A 15,229-nucleotide genomic window follows, 5' to 3' on the forward strand; every position below is an offset into this window, starting at 1 on the left:
CAGCGATCACCTGATAGCACACACGGCCATTGCTTTCTTCTTTGCCATACTGTGATTTCTCTTCAGTGTTCATCAGTTTAACGTCATTTAGCTTTTTTAACATAGTCGTTGTCTCCTATCTAAAGCATGGTGTGTTTTTACGTTTGTTTGTTTTGCTTAGTTTGAGGTCGGAAAGCATACTGTCACATTTAATTGCTTTTTTTGTAATGACCCGATTTACTTTAACTTCTTTTTTTTTGTGCCTTTTTCTTCTTTTTTTGGGTCTTGACCCGAACTTGGCCCAGCCTTCTACCTTCTCTATATTTGCCCAATCAAACGTCCCAGTTTTGTTTTCCCTCCCAGCTGTTATTCGCTCAGCCTGAAAAGTCCAGATGGCAAAGACTCAGACAGACTTGCAGACACTAGTGGGCTTACACACACACACACACACACACACATAAACTCATAGACATGCACACACACATACATTTCTTCATGGTTTTTACCATTACTTTCTCTTTTCTCTCTCATTACCAATAAAAAGCCCCAAACAACCACTTTTTTGATAAAGTTTTAATGGGCGCTTTTTTGCCTTACCACACCATCTTTAATAAATCAAAAACCTGGTTGACTTTTTTGACAGTTTTTCTATTTTCAGGGAGCGAGAAAGCACTGGTCCCTTCCCAAGGCTTTGCGTATGTCGTTCCTTTTTTTTATCTGTTGGCCTTGATGGAGGTCGGTTGATATCTTTACCTCCTTATGGTTCTAAAATCACATCACACTCCTGATCCCACTGGTGGATCCAAAAGGGTTAGAGATGTCTTATTATTGCCATGGCAATACATTTGTCAAATTATATCCTTGGAAACTCCCTAAAATAACTGCATCTCAATTTTCAGCAAAGAACAATTGTAAATAACATACTTGTGTCTGGATTTCTCCACATTTTGGCTGCTTGGTTTCTTTGTTTCTGCCTTGCATGAAGACTACATTCTCTGTTTTTGTAGGTTTTGTATCAGAACTTTTTTTTGTCTTCCCATTTCTAAATCAGGAAGCTGAGCCATGTTTTAGGCAGTACTGCTGAGGGTGGTAAAAACTGCTTAATGTGCCCCTATAGACCTGGATCCTTTTTTTAGCCTCCTTTGTTCTTCACACACAGTTCAGCTTATTTTTGCTGAAATCTCGGATACATTTACCCTTTCTTCAGCTTTTACCATTTATATGTTGATGTACAGTATTTAAGGACTAAACCCAGTAATCTTTTTTTAAAATGTGGTTTTGTGTGATTGCTCTTTCTTCCTCTCCATCTTTCTGTGTGACTCTCCCTCTCTCGCTCCCTTCTTCTACTCCTCCTCTCTTACTTCCCTCCATCCATCCAGGTGCCCTCCAGATAGAGATGAGCGAGGAGTCAGACCAAGGGAAGTATGAGTGTGTTGCCACCAACAGCGATGGGACACGCTATTCCACCCCAGCTAACCTCTATGTCAGAGGTAAGAGGAGAATAAAAACCAGTCTAATTAGAGCACTTAGGTTTAAGGATCCCATTGTTAACGACGATATTCATACATTTATTACATTCGTGATACACTGCTATTAAACCTTCTGTGTTTTATAAGTATTTAGCTGTGGAGTCATCAAATAGGGTGGGTTTCCAGACGAGAGCTGAATGTTTAACTAGGGCTGTTAATCTCTCTGCTCTTCCTTCTTAGCCTTTAGACCTTTGCAAACTTCCGAATCATTGTCCGGATTTAATGTTAATGTAAGAGGCAATTTTATTCCTGGGGCCTTTTGCTCTATTGTCTGTCCTCTGTTCAAAAAAAGGAAAAGGGAAAAAAAGCTTTCATTAGTGTAACTTTTCTGCAACATCATTCCTAGTACAGTATATTATATCTAGTATATCCTCTAGTTTTTGTTCATTTTATTGTTGGTCATGTGATTTTTGGTTCATGTCAATTTGTGAAGCACTTAACTGCGCTGTATAAATACAGATAATATTCCTCTTATTATTATTATTATTATAACATTATTATTACAAGACTGGATACATACACAGAAACACACACATATGATGACAATGATGTTGTGCACTACACTATACATATCGACATGTATATATAATGTATACATTTAATGTGCAGTGTATACACAGGAACCACAAACGGGGCAGAGCCAGTGATGTGTGTCTAACAGTGTTTGCAGGGGCAGTAAAATCTTGCGGCGCTGCTCAGTGAGTGTTTGACAGGCGAGCTATGGAGGCAGCTGGCACTAGAAGCCTCTCACCAACAAACTTGGCCATTTACGGCCTTTTTTTTTTTTTCTTTTCTTTCTTTCTCGCTCTCAGCTCCTCACTCTGACTTTGTCTTTCTTCGCACCCTTTTTCTTTGTCGCTTCCTATGTCTATTGTCACCTTGCCGTGCACCTTTGTTAAACTTGTTTTCTCTCCCTGTCTCTTCTGTCTCTTCTCTGATCTTTTCCATTTTCCCTCCTCCTCCTCCTCCTCCATCTTCTCCAACCGTGCTCTGTCCTACCTCCCTCTGCAGAGCTGCGAGAAGGTTGGTATTGTAAAGACTGTGTGGCTCTTTTGAGTCTGTTAAACTGCCGTTTGTGTTTGTGTTTAGTTGGGTTTTTTTTTTTACGTGTGGTGACAAAGGCTTGAACCCGCCTGTACAGTGTATTCCTTGAAGATATGCTGTACCCCATGTTCTTCTTCATACTTTTCCCCTGCGAGTGCATGTGTGTGTTTCCTGTGAGTTTTGTTGTGAGCATCTTTTGTGTTTCAGTTCATAAAATATTTAATGGAGCACACCTAAAAACACCATGAATAAAACATTTTGGTATCACATGCTCCCAAGCGGTGATGTATCAGAGTGTTTGAATGCTCACAGTCTTCTTTGAATGCCATAAACTTTCATTTCAGAGCACAACAAAAATAATCATCCCCCTGCATATAAACTCTGATTGTTATGCGTTGTACTGCACTGTACTCAACAACATTGTCATGCATTTCTAATCCTCTTCTCTCCTCCTCTGCCTTCCTGCTTTCATTGTTTTCTGGTCCAGTGCGCCGTGTCCCCCCTCGCTTCTCCATCCCCCCAGCAGACAGCGAGATTATGCCCGGGGGAAGCGTTAACATCACATGCGTGGCAGTGGGCTCACCCATGCCTTACGTGAAGTGGATGCTGGGGGCAGAAGACCTCACGCCTGAGGATGACATGCCCATCGGCCGCAACGTCCTGGAGCTGACGGACATACGCCAGTCTAACAATTACACGTGTGTTGCCATGTCAACACTTGGCGTGATTGAGGCGGTGGCACAGATTATTGTGAAAGGTGGGTTCACCGGCGTAAGGAAAAAAGTATCAGTACACTGAAATATCACAATATTTCATGACATGATAGGTATAACTTAAAATCCTAACTAGTTTAGTGATACTGGTATAGGGTGAATATTCTTGACAGTGGCTTATTTCTCTTCTATTTATCTCCAATTGCTTGTTGGCCGGCTTTTGGCCATTTGACTCGGTATTGAGTCCACTGGTGTCCTCGGTGAAGACAATCAGGATGTAAGAAAATACATCCGGATTGTAATACAAAAAGAACTCAGGAAACATTAACTTACTTACCATACATCCCACTTCTCATATGAATTAAACATTTTCCTGAGGGGTTAATGGTCTCAATGGCCAGTTTTGGGTTTGTAAATTATGTTTCTGTTTAAAGGGAAATAGATGATGATGCACAGAACGTATAAGTGTGATTGACAGCTGATGTCATCCAATAGTTGCCTGGTTGCTGGCGGAACTTTGTTTGTCAACACATTGCAAATCTACAGGAGTTTTGATTGTTATGGGTGATGTCACGACTGGTCACCATAAAGAAAACTGTATATTATTTATGCATATAACATTTTGGTAACACTTTATATTAGGGAACACATATTCACCATTAACTCGGTGCTTACTTACATGCATATAAGTAGCATACTAGCCCTTTATTAGTAAATATTAAGTACGTATTAACACCTTATTTAGGAAAAATCTTACTTTATGTCGTAATAGAGGTAGATAAGGTTATGTAGAATAAGGTGTTAGTACGTGCTTAATAATTACTAATAAAAGGCTAGTATGCTACTTATATATGTTAGTAAGCACATAGTTAATGGTGAATATGTGTTCCCTAATATAAAGTGTTACCAACATTTTTATTTTGTGTTGTTCAAATAAACTATTGTGTGGGCAGTGGTGTAGTGTGGTCTACTGTAGTGACTATAAACCTGTATGTAGACACAATAAAAACAGATTGTGCTTCGCTGGTTAGATAATCAACATGGCGGGAGATAAAGTTAATATTGTGCCGTGCCTGGGTTTCCCATAGAGAAGAAGGGTGCTAGCAAGCAATGTTATTTACTGAAATTGCAATCCGAGACACTCTTAGAAGAAATAAACAAGAACATCGTAAAAAATGATGAGCGCTGCTCTGCAGTCACAGACATTGAATATAACGTTCCCTGCTGTGGCAAAAAAAGAATGTGTGCAATGCACATAAGCCCAGGCTGTTACTGTAATAATTGTTTTCTTGTCTGAAACCTTCAATTAACAGTGGGAGTAATGTTAGCATCAGGCTCCCATCTTGAAATCTGGGTCATGCTGTTTAAAGCACCCAAAAAGTGTTGCTTGCTTCCATTACCTTCAACCTTTGTTGTATATTATAACTATGATGCATTAGCATGCTGTGCTACTAAACCAAAGTCCGAGCCTGTCAATCCCAGCCCACTCTACCTCGTCACATAAAACCCACTCAAAGCGGCATGGGTTGCCAGTCATTTACTGTCTACTGCTTTACCCTCCACATGAGGGTCATCACGGGGAGCTGGAGCCAATCCCAGCTGACATAGGGCGAAAGGCGGGGAACGCCCCGGACAGGTCGCCAGTCCATCACGGGGCAAACACACTGAGACGAACAACCACTCACTGTCACAATCACACCTACACTCAATAGAGTGTCCACTCAACCTCTGCATGTTTTTGGACAGTGGGAGGGAAACCGAAGTACCCAGAGGAAACCCATGTGCACCCGGGGAAAAGATGCACAATCTTCACAGATAGGCCCTCGGTCAGACCGGTATGCGGAACGGCACAAGATGAATTTTATTTGGCCACGCCTTTTAAATATTAAATTCAGGTGTTTCAATCAGGCTTTACGCCACACTCCAATGAAGGACAATCTTAACGCTTCGGCATACCAAGACATTTTAGCTATGCTTCCAAGTTTGTGGCACCAGTTTGAGAAAGGCCCTTTTCTTTTCCAACACGACTGTGCCTCAGTGCACAAAGCAAGGACTATGAAGACATGGTTTGACGAGTTTGAGAATGGTGTGAAAGGCCTTGACTGGCCCGCACCGAGACCTGACCTCAACCCCATCGAGCACCTTTGGGATGAACTGGAACAGAGATTGTCAGCCAGGCCTTCTCGTCCAACATCAGTCTCTTCCAAGAATTATTGAATCTATTATAGCTGTGGGGGGGAGGGGGGGCAACACCATATTAAAGTGCTGTATATGCGTTTTAATACATCATTACAGTCCCTGTTGGTGTAATAATCAGGCGTCCAAATACTTTAGTCTATATAGTGTAGTTTTCTCATGAAAATGGCCAATATCCCCACCACTTATTTGCTAAAACAAGTTGCTTGAGTGTTGATCCGTATCAATGCACAGTTTAAGTGGTTACATGGAAATCCTTGCCCTTTTGTAGTGCACCTGTGAAGGGGAAGTAGACAAGAGAGGAAGTGGTAGTTTGACCTTACCTCAAGTGAGCCATAACTTTATTCAAAAGAGCAAAGTGTTTTTTTAGGACACAATAATGCAGTGTTCTCGGTCTGTAAATAGGCCCTTGATGTATATTTAAGTTGTTTCCCCTCACGAAAGAAATAAAAGTAAGATGAGTGAGTAAAGTAATTCTCTTTCATGACAGCTCTAATTACACATGCACACTGAAGACATGAATAATCAAACTGAATATTAAATTAAGTAAATAATAAATACTCTAAAGATTAAAAAAAAGAGAGAAATTCAGTTTGTTGCAATATATCAAAACTTCTTTTGAATTAATCTTGGAAGGGAAGGAAGTATTTTGTTGTTATATGTTTTGAGAAATGTTAATATTTAATTCAAATAGTCTTCTGTCCGTAGGTTTTATATTTCACTCAGGCTGTCATCATTCTCTGATTGCTGTATTCTTTGATTGTGATCCAGTCAGATCTTATCACTGTGTCTGTATTTAGTTTGTCAGTATACATGGTTTTCAATTTTGATTAAATATAAAGTTCCTCAAAAACCTTCTTTGAAGTGAAACTTAATGAGTTTTTGAACTGACAGGGTTTGTTTTGTTCAGCGATCAAACTGATTTATCTCATTACTGTTTTTCAAGACTTTTTAACTCGTCTCTCTGATGCTTTTTTTTCCAGCTCTGCCAAAGGCTCCTGGCATCGCCGTGGTAACAGAGAGAACTGCAACAAGCATCACCCTCACCTGGGATTCTGGCAACCCAGAGCCTGTCTCCTATTATATCATACAGGTGTGTGACAGACACACAATATGTATATATATATATATATATATATATATATATATATATATATATATACACATATATACTGTATGTATATATATATATATATGTAGGTATATATACATATATATGTGTGTATATATATATATATGTATATGTACATGTATATGTAATTCTGATAACTTTGTAATGAAATAAAGAATGACACACAAACTACTCAAACAGTAGTGACTAAGTACTTCATTCACAAAAACCAAAACCTCTTCCCTAAATCTGACTCTTATCTCACAAGTAGTTTAGTTTATTGACTTCTCCTTCTCTTGCCTCTTCCTCTCCAGCACCGTGCCAAAGGCTCGGAGGATCCCTATAAAGAGATTGACGGCATCGCTACGACGCGCTACAGTGTGGGCGGCCTCAGTCCTTACTCCCACTATGACTTTCGTGTTGCAGCCGTGAACACCATCGGGCAAGGCCCCTCCAGCGATGCGGTGGAGGCTCGCACAGCCGAGCAGGCTCCCTCCTCGCCTCCTCGACAGGTTAGGATGATGGCATTAGCCCCTTTCAGACCTGGTATTCACATCCGTCCTTAGTGATCCATGTGTCTAATGTCAATGTGTTTGTGTGTGTGTGTGTGTGCGCGCGTCTGTGTTTGTGTATGCATGCACATACTGTATGTGTCAAGTGACAGAGCGAGAAAGAATAAAGAGACAGCAGAAACTGAGTTAATCAAAGCACTACTCGTGCTGCTGCAGCATGAAATACGGTTTGAACCATTTTTGAAAGAAACACTTCAAACGTAGAAAAGATAATAATAAATGAGAAAATAAGAAAAGCACGACATCGATAGAAATCACAAAAAGCGCCGCTTCTGGCCCGTTTCATACAGTGCGCCACTGCCCACCCCCTAATACTATCTTATCCTGTTTATACTTCAGGTCAGAGGTCGTATGCTGAGCACAACAACAGCAATCATCCACTGGGATGAACCTGAAGAACCTAATGGACAGGTGGTGGGTTACAGAGTGTACTACACCTCCGACAACATGCTGCCAGTCAACCAGGTGTGTACCTCGCACTAGACAATGTGAAATGGTTTCAGTTGTTCTTCTGCCATTGCTACTGAGTGTATTGAACACTGTGCACCTGTATGTCCACTGCTCATGCATCGTAATGTGTTTGTGTTGTGCAGTGGGAGAAGCTGATGGTGCGCAGTGCCAACTACATCACCATTCAGGGTTTGACCCCTAACAAGACTTATTACATCAGAGTGTTGGCCTTTACCTCAGTAGGAGACGGACCGCTCTCCCAGGACCTGCAGATCATAGCCAAGACTGGAGGTAAGAGACAGGAGCATCAAGTGTTAGTTCATGCAGGACATGGTAGTCATACACCCCAGCTGTAATCAGCTCCACCTCAGCCTCCATCTTCCTGGATCAGAGTAGAGCAGCCTCAAATGTTTCAAATGTTATTCAATGTCTTGCTTGGGCTCAGTCTTGTATGGGCTAAGAGTTAGCGCTCCCTGTTCAGGGAGCATCTAATCAGCAATGCTGAGTCTAAGTGCATTTCCACATGTTGCAATAAATTAATTTAATAATGACGAGAGTGTTCCTGACTGAATCTGTCTTTCTGTCACTCTAGTTCCATCACAACCTTTACAATTTAAGGGCGAGGCCAAGTCTGAGACCAGTATCCTGCTGTCCTGGGTAGCCCCACCCCAAGTGGGTCCTGACAACCAGATCACTGGATATGAAGTGGTCTACCGACGTGCTGACGAAACAGAGGAGGTAAGAATAAAGAGCGGTAGCTGAGAGGGCGTTTTTTTGGACTGGATGGATCGTCGCAGCCATTTTTGTTTTGATTGTCATCTCCCGCTGTCCTCTTGTCTTCACATCCCCTCAGAGGAAAATAAGCTTTGAGCCTACAACCTCCTACCTGTTGAAGAACTTGAAGCCTTTCTCCACCTACACCTTCCAGCTGGCTGCCAAGAGCAAGCATGGAATCGGGGCGTATACCAATGAAGTGTTCATCGACACACCACAGACGCGTAGGTCTAACTGCATACACTGCTGCCGGGGTTGTTTTTGTGTGCATGTGTGTTTTGTTCTTGTTTTTGTTGTGACAATGCAAAAATAACAATTAAAAACAAAGCCAGTCGGTGTACATATACTGAGTGTGAATATGCACAAGTAACACAAACGTTTTTGCATTGTCACAAAAGGAGGACGTAATGAATCTATACATTAACTGACCTCAGACGTGATATATCTCAACTAATATAACCCCAGATAAATGACACCAGATAGGATTACACGGCAACTTATGCTATGACTGGTAGCGATACGTCTTTTGTTGGTCTGTGAGAGAATCAGTAAAAAAAACAAGGTAAGAAGTCAGTGGTTTGTAGATAGAGATGATGAGAACTCCCATCACAGATGAAGCCCTGAGGCTTGGGCAGGTTGTGAGGACAAGTAAGTTATGGGAAGGTATGTTTGTGTGTCAAAGGTCTAGTCAGTGTTGTGTAATGCATCTCTTTTAAGCCATTCATCCATTTTCATTACTCAAGCATTTCTACCAAAAGTATCTTTGTTCAGCCACCATGCTTTCTAGTAGCAGGCACATTCTTTTTCGTATGACCTTCAGTTCTCCAGTGTTTTGTTTTCATTTTATGTTTCTTTGTCTTCTGTTCTCTGTCTCTTGTCTACTCAATTTCATCCCCATTTTTCCACGGCAAACCTCACTCCCTCACTCCTCCACCCACCAATAACAACTTGCACACACAACCAAATGACATCTACCCAAACAATCCCTACTGTGCTTCCTCAAAACTGGCCGACCAGTTCCTTCAGCACCTCCCCAGGACATCACATGCACGAGTCCGACTTCTACCAGCATCCTGGTAAGTTGGGCTCCACCTCCTCTGGAGTTTCAGAACGGCATCATTACAGGATACTCCATCCAGTACTCCACTACAGAGGGCAACAAAACAACTAGAAGAGTTGACGGAATCCCTCTGGAGAGTTCCCCCTATCTCCTGGAAAACCTGGAAAAATGGACTGAGTATGGCATAACGATACGAGCGCAGACCGAAGCAGGCGATGGACCGGAAAGTTTACAGCTGCTTATCCGCACAGAGGAGGATGGTATGTTCCAAAACAAATCCCCATACCTGTCTTAGGATGGTCCGCCCCACTAACAGCGGTTACCCACTAACATAGCCCCAATGAGCACAAAGCAAACCGAAACTAACAGTGAGCTGTGTTGCCTCTGCTGGCCAGTTAATCATTCCTTGCAGTCTAAATGGATGGTGCACTTAAGAGCCATTGTCAGACCCTCCTGTACGGAAAACCTCCTCTTGATTCCTCTTTGTTCCTTCATAACCAGCAGAAACCTCTAACATCTGGGAAATCCTCCTCACCGCTGCTTTCTCTTGCAACCCTTTTTTCCCTCCAGCAGCAATTTTTATCCCCCATTTTTTAATCAGCCTGTTTTTTCCTAACTTTCCCTTCTCTAATCCCATCTTTTTTGGGGAAAAGGATGCTTGGGATTTCCCTGGCATGACATAACAATGTTTCCCACAAACAATACCGTAACAGTACTTTGGCCTTCCTTCATTCAGGCTTTTCCTAGTGATTGCTTTCCCTTCTATTTACAACTATTTGTCTTTTAGTTCACTTTTAATCAAAGTGTTTCAATGTGCCGACAGCAGTTTGTAATATTTTCACAGATTTTTCTTGATAGACATGAATACCCCAAACTCTCCACTGAGAATTTTTATCCTTTTTTTTTCCAGAGAGTGCTTATGTCTGGGTTAGTCAGATAGCAAGCAGTGGCTGGAGTGTTTTCATTCAGAATTTTTATGTTTTTTTGTCGTTTCTCTTTGACTGCCTGCCACTGCTAATCTGCCCCTGGCAACAATCCTTTTCTGTCTGCCATTCTTATCTTTCTCTACATTTGCCTCTTATTCTCCACTGCTTTTTCCTCCCATGTTTTTCCTCAAGCAATTTTTTTTTTCTTCCACTATTTTGACTTTTTTCCAAGACATCAAAACTGTTTTAGACTTTTTGAAGGGGTATATTTAGATTTTTATTTTTTTTATCTGCCCCAAAACCGATCTGTTTTTTAGAATCAAGGACTTTTACATGAGCAGTTTGAGTGTCCGTCATCTGTGATCCTTGACCTTTATCCCAAAATGCATTTTTAGTTCCAAGTGGTCCTCCACGAGGAGTTGAGGCAGAGACTGTGAACGCCTCGGCCATTAGGGTGAAATGGCGAGCACCAGCGCCTGAACGGCAGCATGGTCAGATCAGAGGCTACCAAGTCCACTATGTGAAGATGAACTACGGCGAGCCGCAGGGGCAGCCCTTCATCAAGGACATCCTCATGGAGGACTCACAGGTAATACGAACATTTACTACACATTTGATACGTGCACCATTTCATTTATTGAACTGTAATGTTTATTTTGAATTCTCAATCACCACTAACACATAGGCTCACACTTATCTATATTTATTTATACATACATTATGGTTTATTTATACATACATTATGGTTTAGTGTTTTTAGATTTTATCCCACATACTAACAACTGCGTGTTTCTATTATTTTTCCTCTTTTCTCAATGTTATGCCATCGTTCAGTGGGAATATGATGACTCAACTGAATACGTGAGTAAACCTTTCTTTAAGGCTTTCATTTATTAGTAATAATAATGATAAAGTACACAGAGTCGATGAGTCATACGTATGAGACGGAAGCTTTAAAATCACCTCGGACCAGAACGAGGGCTTAACCCAGAAAGTGGATGGAAATCCTTTTTTTTAATTATTTATTTATTTCTGTATTGTGCTCATGTTCTTTGCGATTTTTAATAAAGCAGCACTGGAAAACACAATAAAACTAACAATAAGAATAATCTGTGGATATTGCCAAAATGTTGTGTTTATTCATTCTCTCCTTAGGCAAAGAAATGACAGAATTTTATTTGTAGTGTTAAGATTGAGACCATTGTGAATTAGTGTTGAGTGTCTGTGTAGGTAAATGAGATTTTGTGCTGAGAAATGAGCCCTGGTGAGATAATTTCATGGTTATTTTTGAATTCTGAGATTTGTTGAGCTGGTCACAAACCAGCTACAATCCCCAGTAAATTTTTCCCCCAAGAGCTGCAGCAGCTAATTGCACAATAAAGGAAAGAAAATATCTAAGAAAAGACCTGAACTGTCTGTACTGTCTGATCGTTATAGCGACAAAAAGAAGCCACATAATTGCACCTTTTTGTCACCAAGGGTGCACCTTTTTGACTTGGGTTTAACCTAGAAATGTTGCTATTAGATCAAAGTCTGCCTGCTTTGGCCTGAGGCCACACATGAAGTAGCTGCTTTTGACAGCTGACGTTGCTTTTTGTTGTCCTGCAGGAGGCGGTTCTTGGAGACCTGAGGGCAGACACTGCCTTCTCTGTATCAGTCGGGGCTTATACCGCCAAAGGCGATGGTGCTCGCAGCAAACCTGTTACAGTCTGCACCGCCCTGCCACGTAAGAGAAATCTAAACAAACTCTCATCACAGACATAATGCTACGAAATACATGCACAGCACACACACACCCGCTAATGAATTTAAACTATTGCATCTCTAATTATCATCACAGGCCATTAAGTTGAACTGTTTTTTTTTCCCTCACTCTGTCACACCTTCCTCTGCCAGTAAAAAAGCAATTTGGTGCCATATTTTTTTTGCAGTTTTGCTCGAGGTCGTGAATAATGTATTTTGCAATTATCCTCTAATTACCTCATCATTATCTCTGTTATTTCCCCATGTTGCCCTCTCTAGTGCCCGACAAGCCCAAACTGATGGTGAGTGCCACTGCTACAGGTACTGCTCTGCTGCAGTGGTATCCACCGTTAAACCCACCTACCCCACTGCTCGGGTACCGCCTCACCTTTGGCCGCACCGATGTCCTTCCCTCTACGGTGGTGGAGTTTCCCTCCAAGGAGAACCGCTATTCCGCCCATGACATCCACAAGGGAGCAAACTATGTGTTCAAGCTTTCAGCCCGTAACAAAATGGGCTACGGGGAGGAGGCGGTAATGGAGGTGACTACACCAGAGGACAACCCAAGTGGATACCCAGAAAATATATACTCTGAAGAGTCTTCTGCCACTTTCCTCCAACTGGCATGGAAAGCAGTGCCACTAATTGAGCAAAATGGGAGAATTACAAAGTACTCCGTGCTGTATAAGGATATAAACAGCCGTGGGAACGCCTCAGAAGTTGCGGTGCCCGCTCCAAAATCGAGTGTGTTGTTGGAGGGTCTGAGTGCCGATACTGTGTATGATGTCAGGGTGTGCGCGTTCACAGTTGTCGGCCCTGGGCCGTACAGCCCCAGTGTCCAGTTTAGGACGCAGCGTCTAGACCAAGGTAGGACACACACGCAGGTTCTAACAGCCCATCTTCATTGCTCAGGATGCAAGACACGCTTAACACACCTAACAGCACAGCTGTGCACATAATGTCCCACATGCACAGTCCGACACACAACATCTTAAGTGTCCTTTTTCATTGTCTTGTCACTGTAGTCATAATCCCAACATCATTTTCCTAAATCAAGGTAAGAGTCTTTGGGTTTGGGGCAAGTACCCTTGTTAAGTCCCACTGTCTCTGTGATGAAAAGAGAAAATAGGTAGCTTGAGACATGTATGATACACATGTATGGCCAGGTTTGGTTCAGCAGAGAGACTGAATTAGATCATAGAATACTTTTCATGTTTTCTTTTGTTTTCTTCTTCCTTTTTTGTATCTTAGTTTTTGCAACCAACTTCCGAGTCAAAGCAGCCATGAAGAACTCTGTCCTACTGTCCTGGGAGATCCGAGACAAGAATCCTGCCCAACCATTTACTGTAAGTAAAGATTTCCACATTTTCACATGTTTTTAGGTGTTGTTCAATTTAAAAAAAAAAAAATATTGCAAATGCAGCCATGGCTCAACAAAACATGCTAAAGAGCTCAGTTAAAGGCTACAATAGTTCACATGCTGATTTTAGCATAACAGATTGTGTATAATGTCCATTCTGCATTTTGTTTGATAACTGAAAAGCCACCTGAGAGGAGATTCATGGATTAAATGCTATTTAAACTGAATATAACTAAGATTAATGAAAACTGAATGTGTTAATAACATGTTAATATAAATACCTTTCACTCATGTGACCCAACTTTCAGATCCTGTATGGAAAAGGCCAGTCTGTGGAAGTGGATGGCAAGCAGACTCAGAAGCTGATCACCGGCCTGGAGCCAGACACTCAGTACTCCTTTCTGCTCACTAACCGGGCCAACAGCGCCGGGGGCCTCCAGCACCGCGTCACAGCCACTACAGCCCCAGACATCCTGAAGACCAAACCCACCGTGGTGGGAAAAACCAACGCAGACGGCATGGTGACTGTGCAGCTACCAACTGTGCAGACCACAGCCAAAGTCAGGTAGAGATTACGAGACAGGCTGATGTTAGCTAGTGAACGATACTGGTTTGATTTGATGAATATGTGTCTGAGTGTCTTGTATTAACAGCAGAATTTGAAATTGTTAATATTGAAATTGTTTTTTTTCTTAATTGGATTATCGGGAATGATATGAGTTGGCAGCAAAGATGATAATCCTTCTGATTCTTATAAATACTTATAAATACTTCCAGTGAAAGCAGGTCGTTTTTGTTCATCCTTACAGTCACAGTCAGAATCACTGCACGTTCAACTCATAGACATTTCTTTGTGCACCTCCGAAATGTTTGAAGGTGGTTGCAATCTCACTCACAAACACTGCAGTAAACACTTTAAACTTTATTAGCTATGGGATCCAGTTATTTTTCCACTCTGAATCCAAAGATGCCAGTTATATTTTATTTTGTATAGCCGTATATATTTCAACATGGAGCAATTCCATGTGAATTGTCGTCTTAGGACACATCGTGGATTGTGGTATTTGTGCCCTGACTGATGCTGAAAAGGCTCTAGACCACTGATTTTAATGTGTGTGTTTCAGACATGTTCCAAAAACAACCGCACCGTTTGACTTATGAGGAGATTGATATCTTTTTGACGTTTGCATGACAAATACAAGCAAAGCAGCCAACGTGAAACGGCTGCTAGCCTGGCTCTGTGTGAAGGGAGCAAGAAGCGCCGGCCTAACCGGCATCTTTAACTAACTAATTAAACAAGTGAATTCAAATTACTGAATGAGACATGAAATACTAATTGGTGAGCAGAGATGGGAGTAATTCCTCTTTGTTCTCAGTCATTAAAGATAAGCTAAGAGACCGGGCTGTATCTTTTCACAATCACTGACAAGACTTGGGATTACCCAAATGGCTTTGCAAAGTGACCCCCCCCCCCCCCTCTCTCACACACACACACACACACACCATTCATATAAGCTCCCCTATCTGGTACACTGTAGGGTAACTGGATATGAACCATCAACACTCTACCTGCTCTTCGTCCTGATCCACAATTGCAAGAACTGATGCACTGAAGAAAAGTTTGATTTCCTTGAGTCTGAACTCAGTGCACGCTTGCTATGTTTCAGGGGTTACTATGTGGTGGTGGTGCCGCTGAAGAAGCTCCGAGGGAAGTTCCTGAATCCCACGGAGGAGCCTGATCAGATGAACCTGGATGAGGTGAAACATGTAGT

General features: G+C 41.8%; 1 protein-coding gene across 15 annotated transcripts in view; it reads left to right on the plus strand.

Annotated features, from left to right (window-relative positions):
- The window catches only part of ptprdb (protein tyrosine phosphatase receptor type Db), a 155,614-nt gene that overhangs the window by 107,360 nt on the left and 33,025 nt on the right, over positions 1-15,229 (plus strand). For 6 of the 15 annotated variants that reach the window (XM_058640363.1, XM_058640364.1, XM_058640376.1 and 3 more), the window contains 17 exons: positions 1,359-1,469; positions 2,520-2,531; positions 3,040-3,309; positions 6,445-6,554; positions 6,887-7,084; positions 7,484-7,609; positions 7,738-7,885; positions 8,187-8,332; positions 8,448-8,592; positions 9,386-9,688; positions 10,750-10,943; positions 11,189-11,215; positions 11,963-12,080; positions 12,377-12,964; positions 13,349-13,443; positions 13,766-14,022; positions 15,125-15,215. In XM_058640363.1, the coding sequence (XP_058496346.1) occupies positions 1,359-1,469; positions 2,520-2,531; positions 3,040-3,309; positions 6,445-6,554; positions 6,887-7,084; positions 7,484-7,609; positions 7,738-7,885; positions 8,187-8,332; positions 8,448-8,592; positions 9,386-9,688; positions 10,750-10,943; positions 11,189-11,215; positions 11,963-12,080; positions 12,377-12,964; positions 13,349-13,443; positions 13,766-14,022; positions 15,125-15,215 (2,939 nt within the window). The remainder of the gene's footprint in view (positions 1-1,358; positions 1,470-2,519; positions 2,532-3,039; positions 3,310-6,444; positions 6,555-6,886; positions 7,085-7,483; positions 7,610-7,737; positions 7,886-8,186; positions 8,333-8,447; positions 8,593-9,385; positions 9,689-10,749; positions 10,944-11,188; positions 11,216-11,962; positions 12,081-12,376; positions 12,965-13,348; positions 13,444-13,765; positions 14,023-15,124; positions 15,216-15,229) is intronic. The other 9 variants (XM_058640365.1, XM_058640375.1, XM_058640367.1 and 6 more) reach the window with 3 other exon arrangements.

Source organism: Solea solea, chromosome 10 (assembly GCF_958295425.1).
Source record: "Solea solea chromosome 10, fSolSol10.1, whole genome shotgun sequence".
NCBI classification, from domain to species: domain Eukaryota; kingdom Metazoa; phylum Chordata; class Actinopteri; order Pleuronectiformes; family Soleidae; genus Solea; species Solea solea.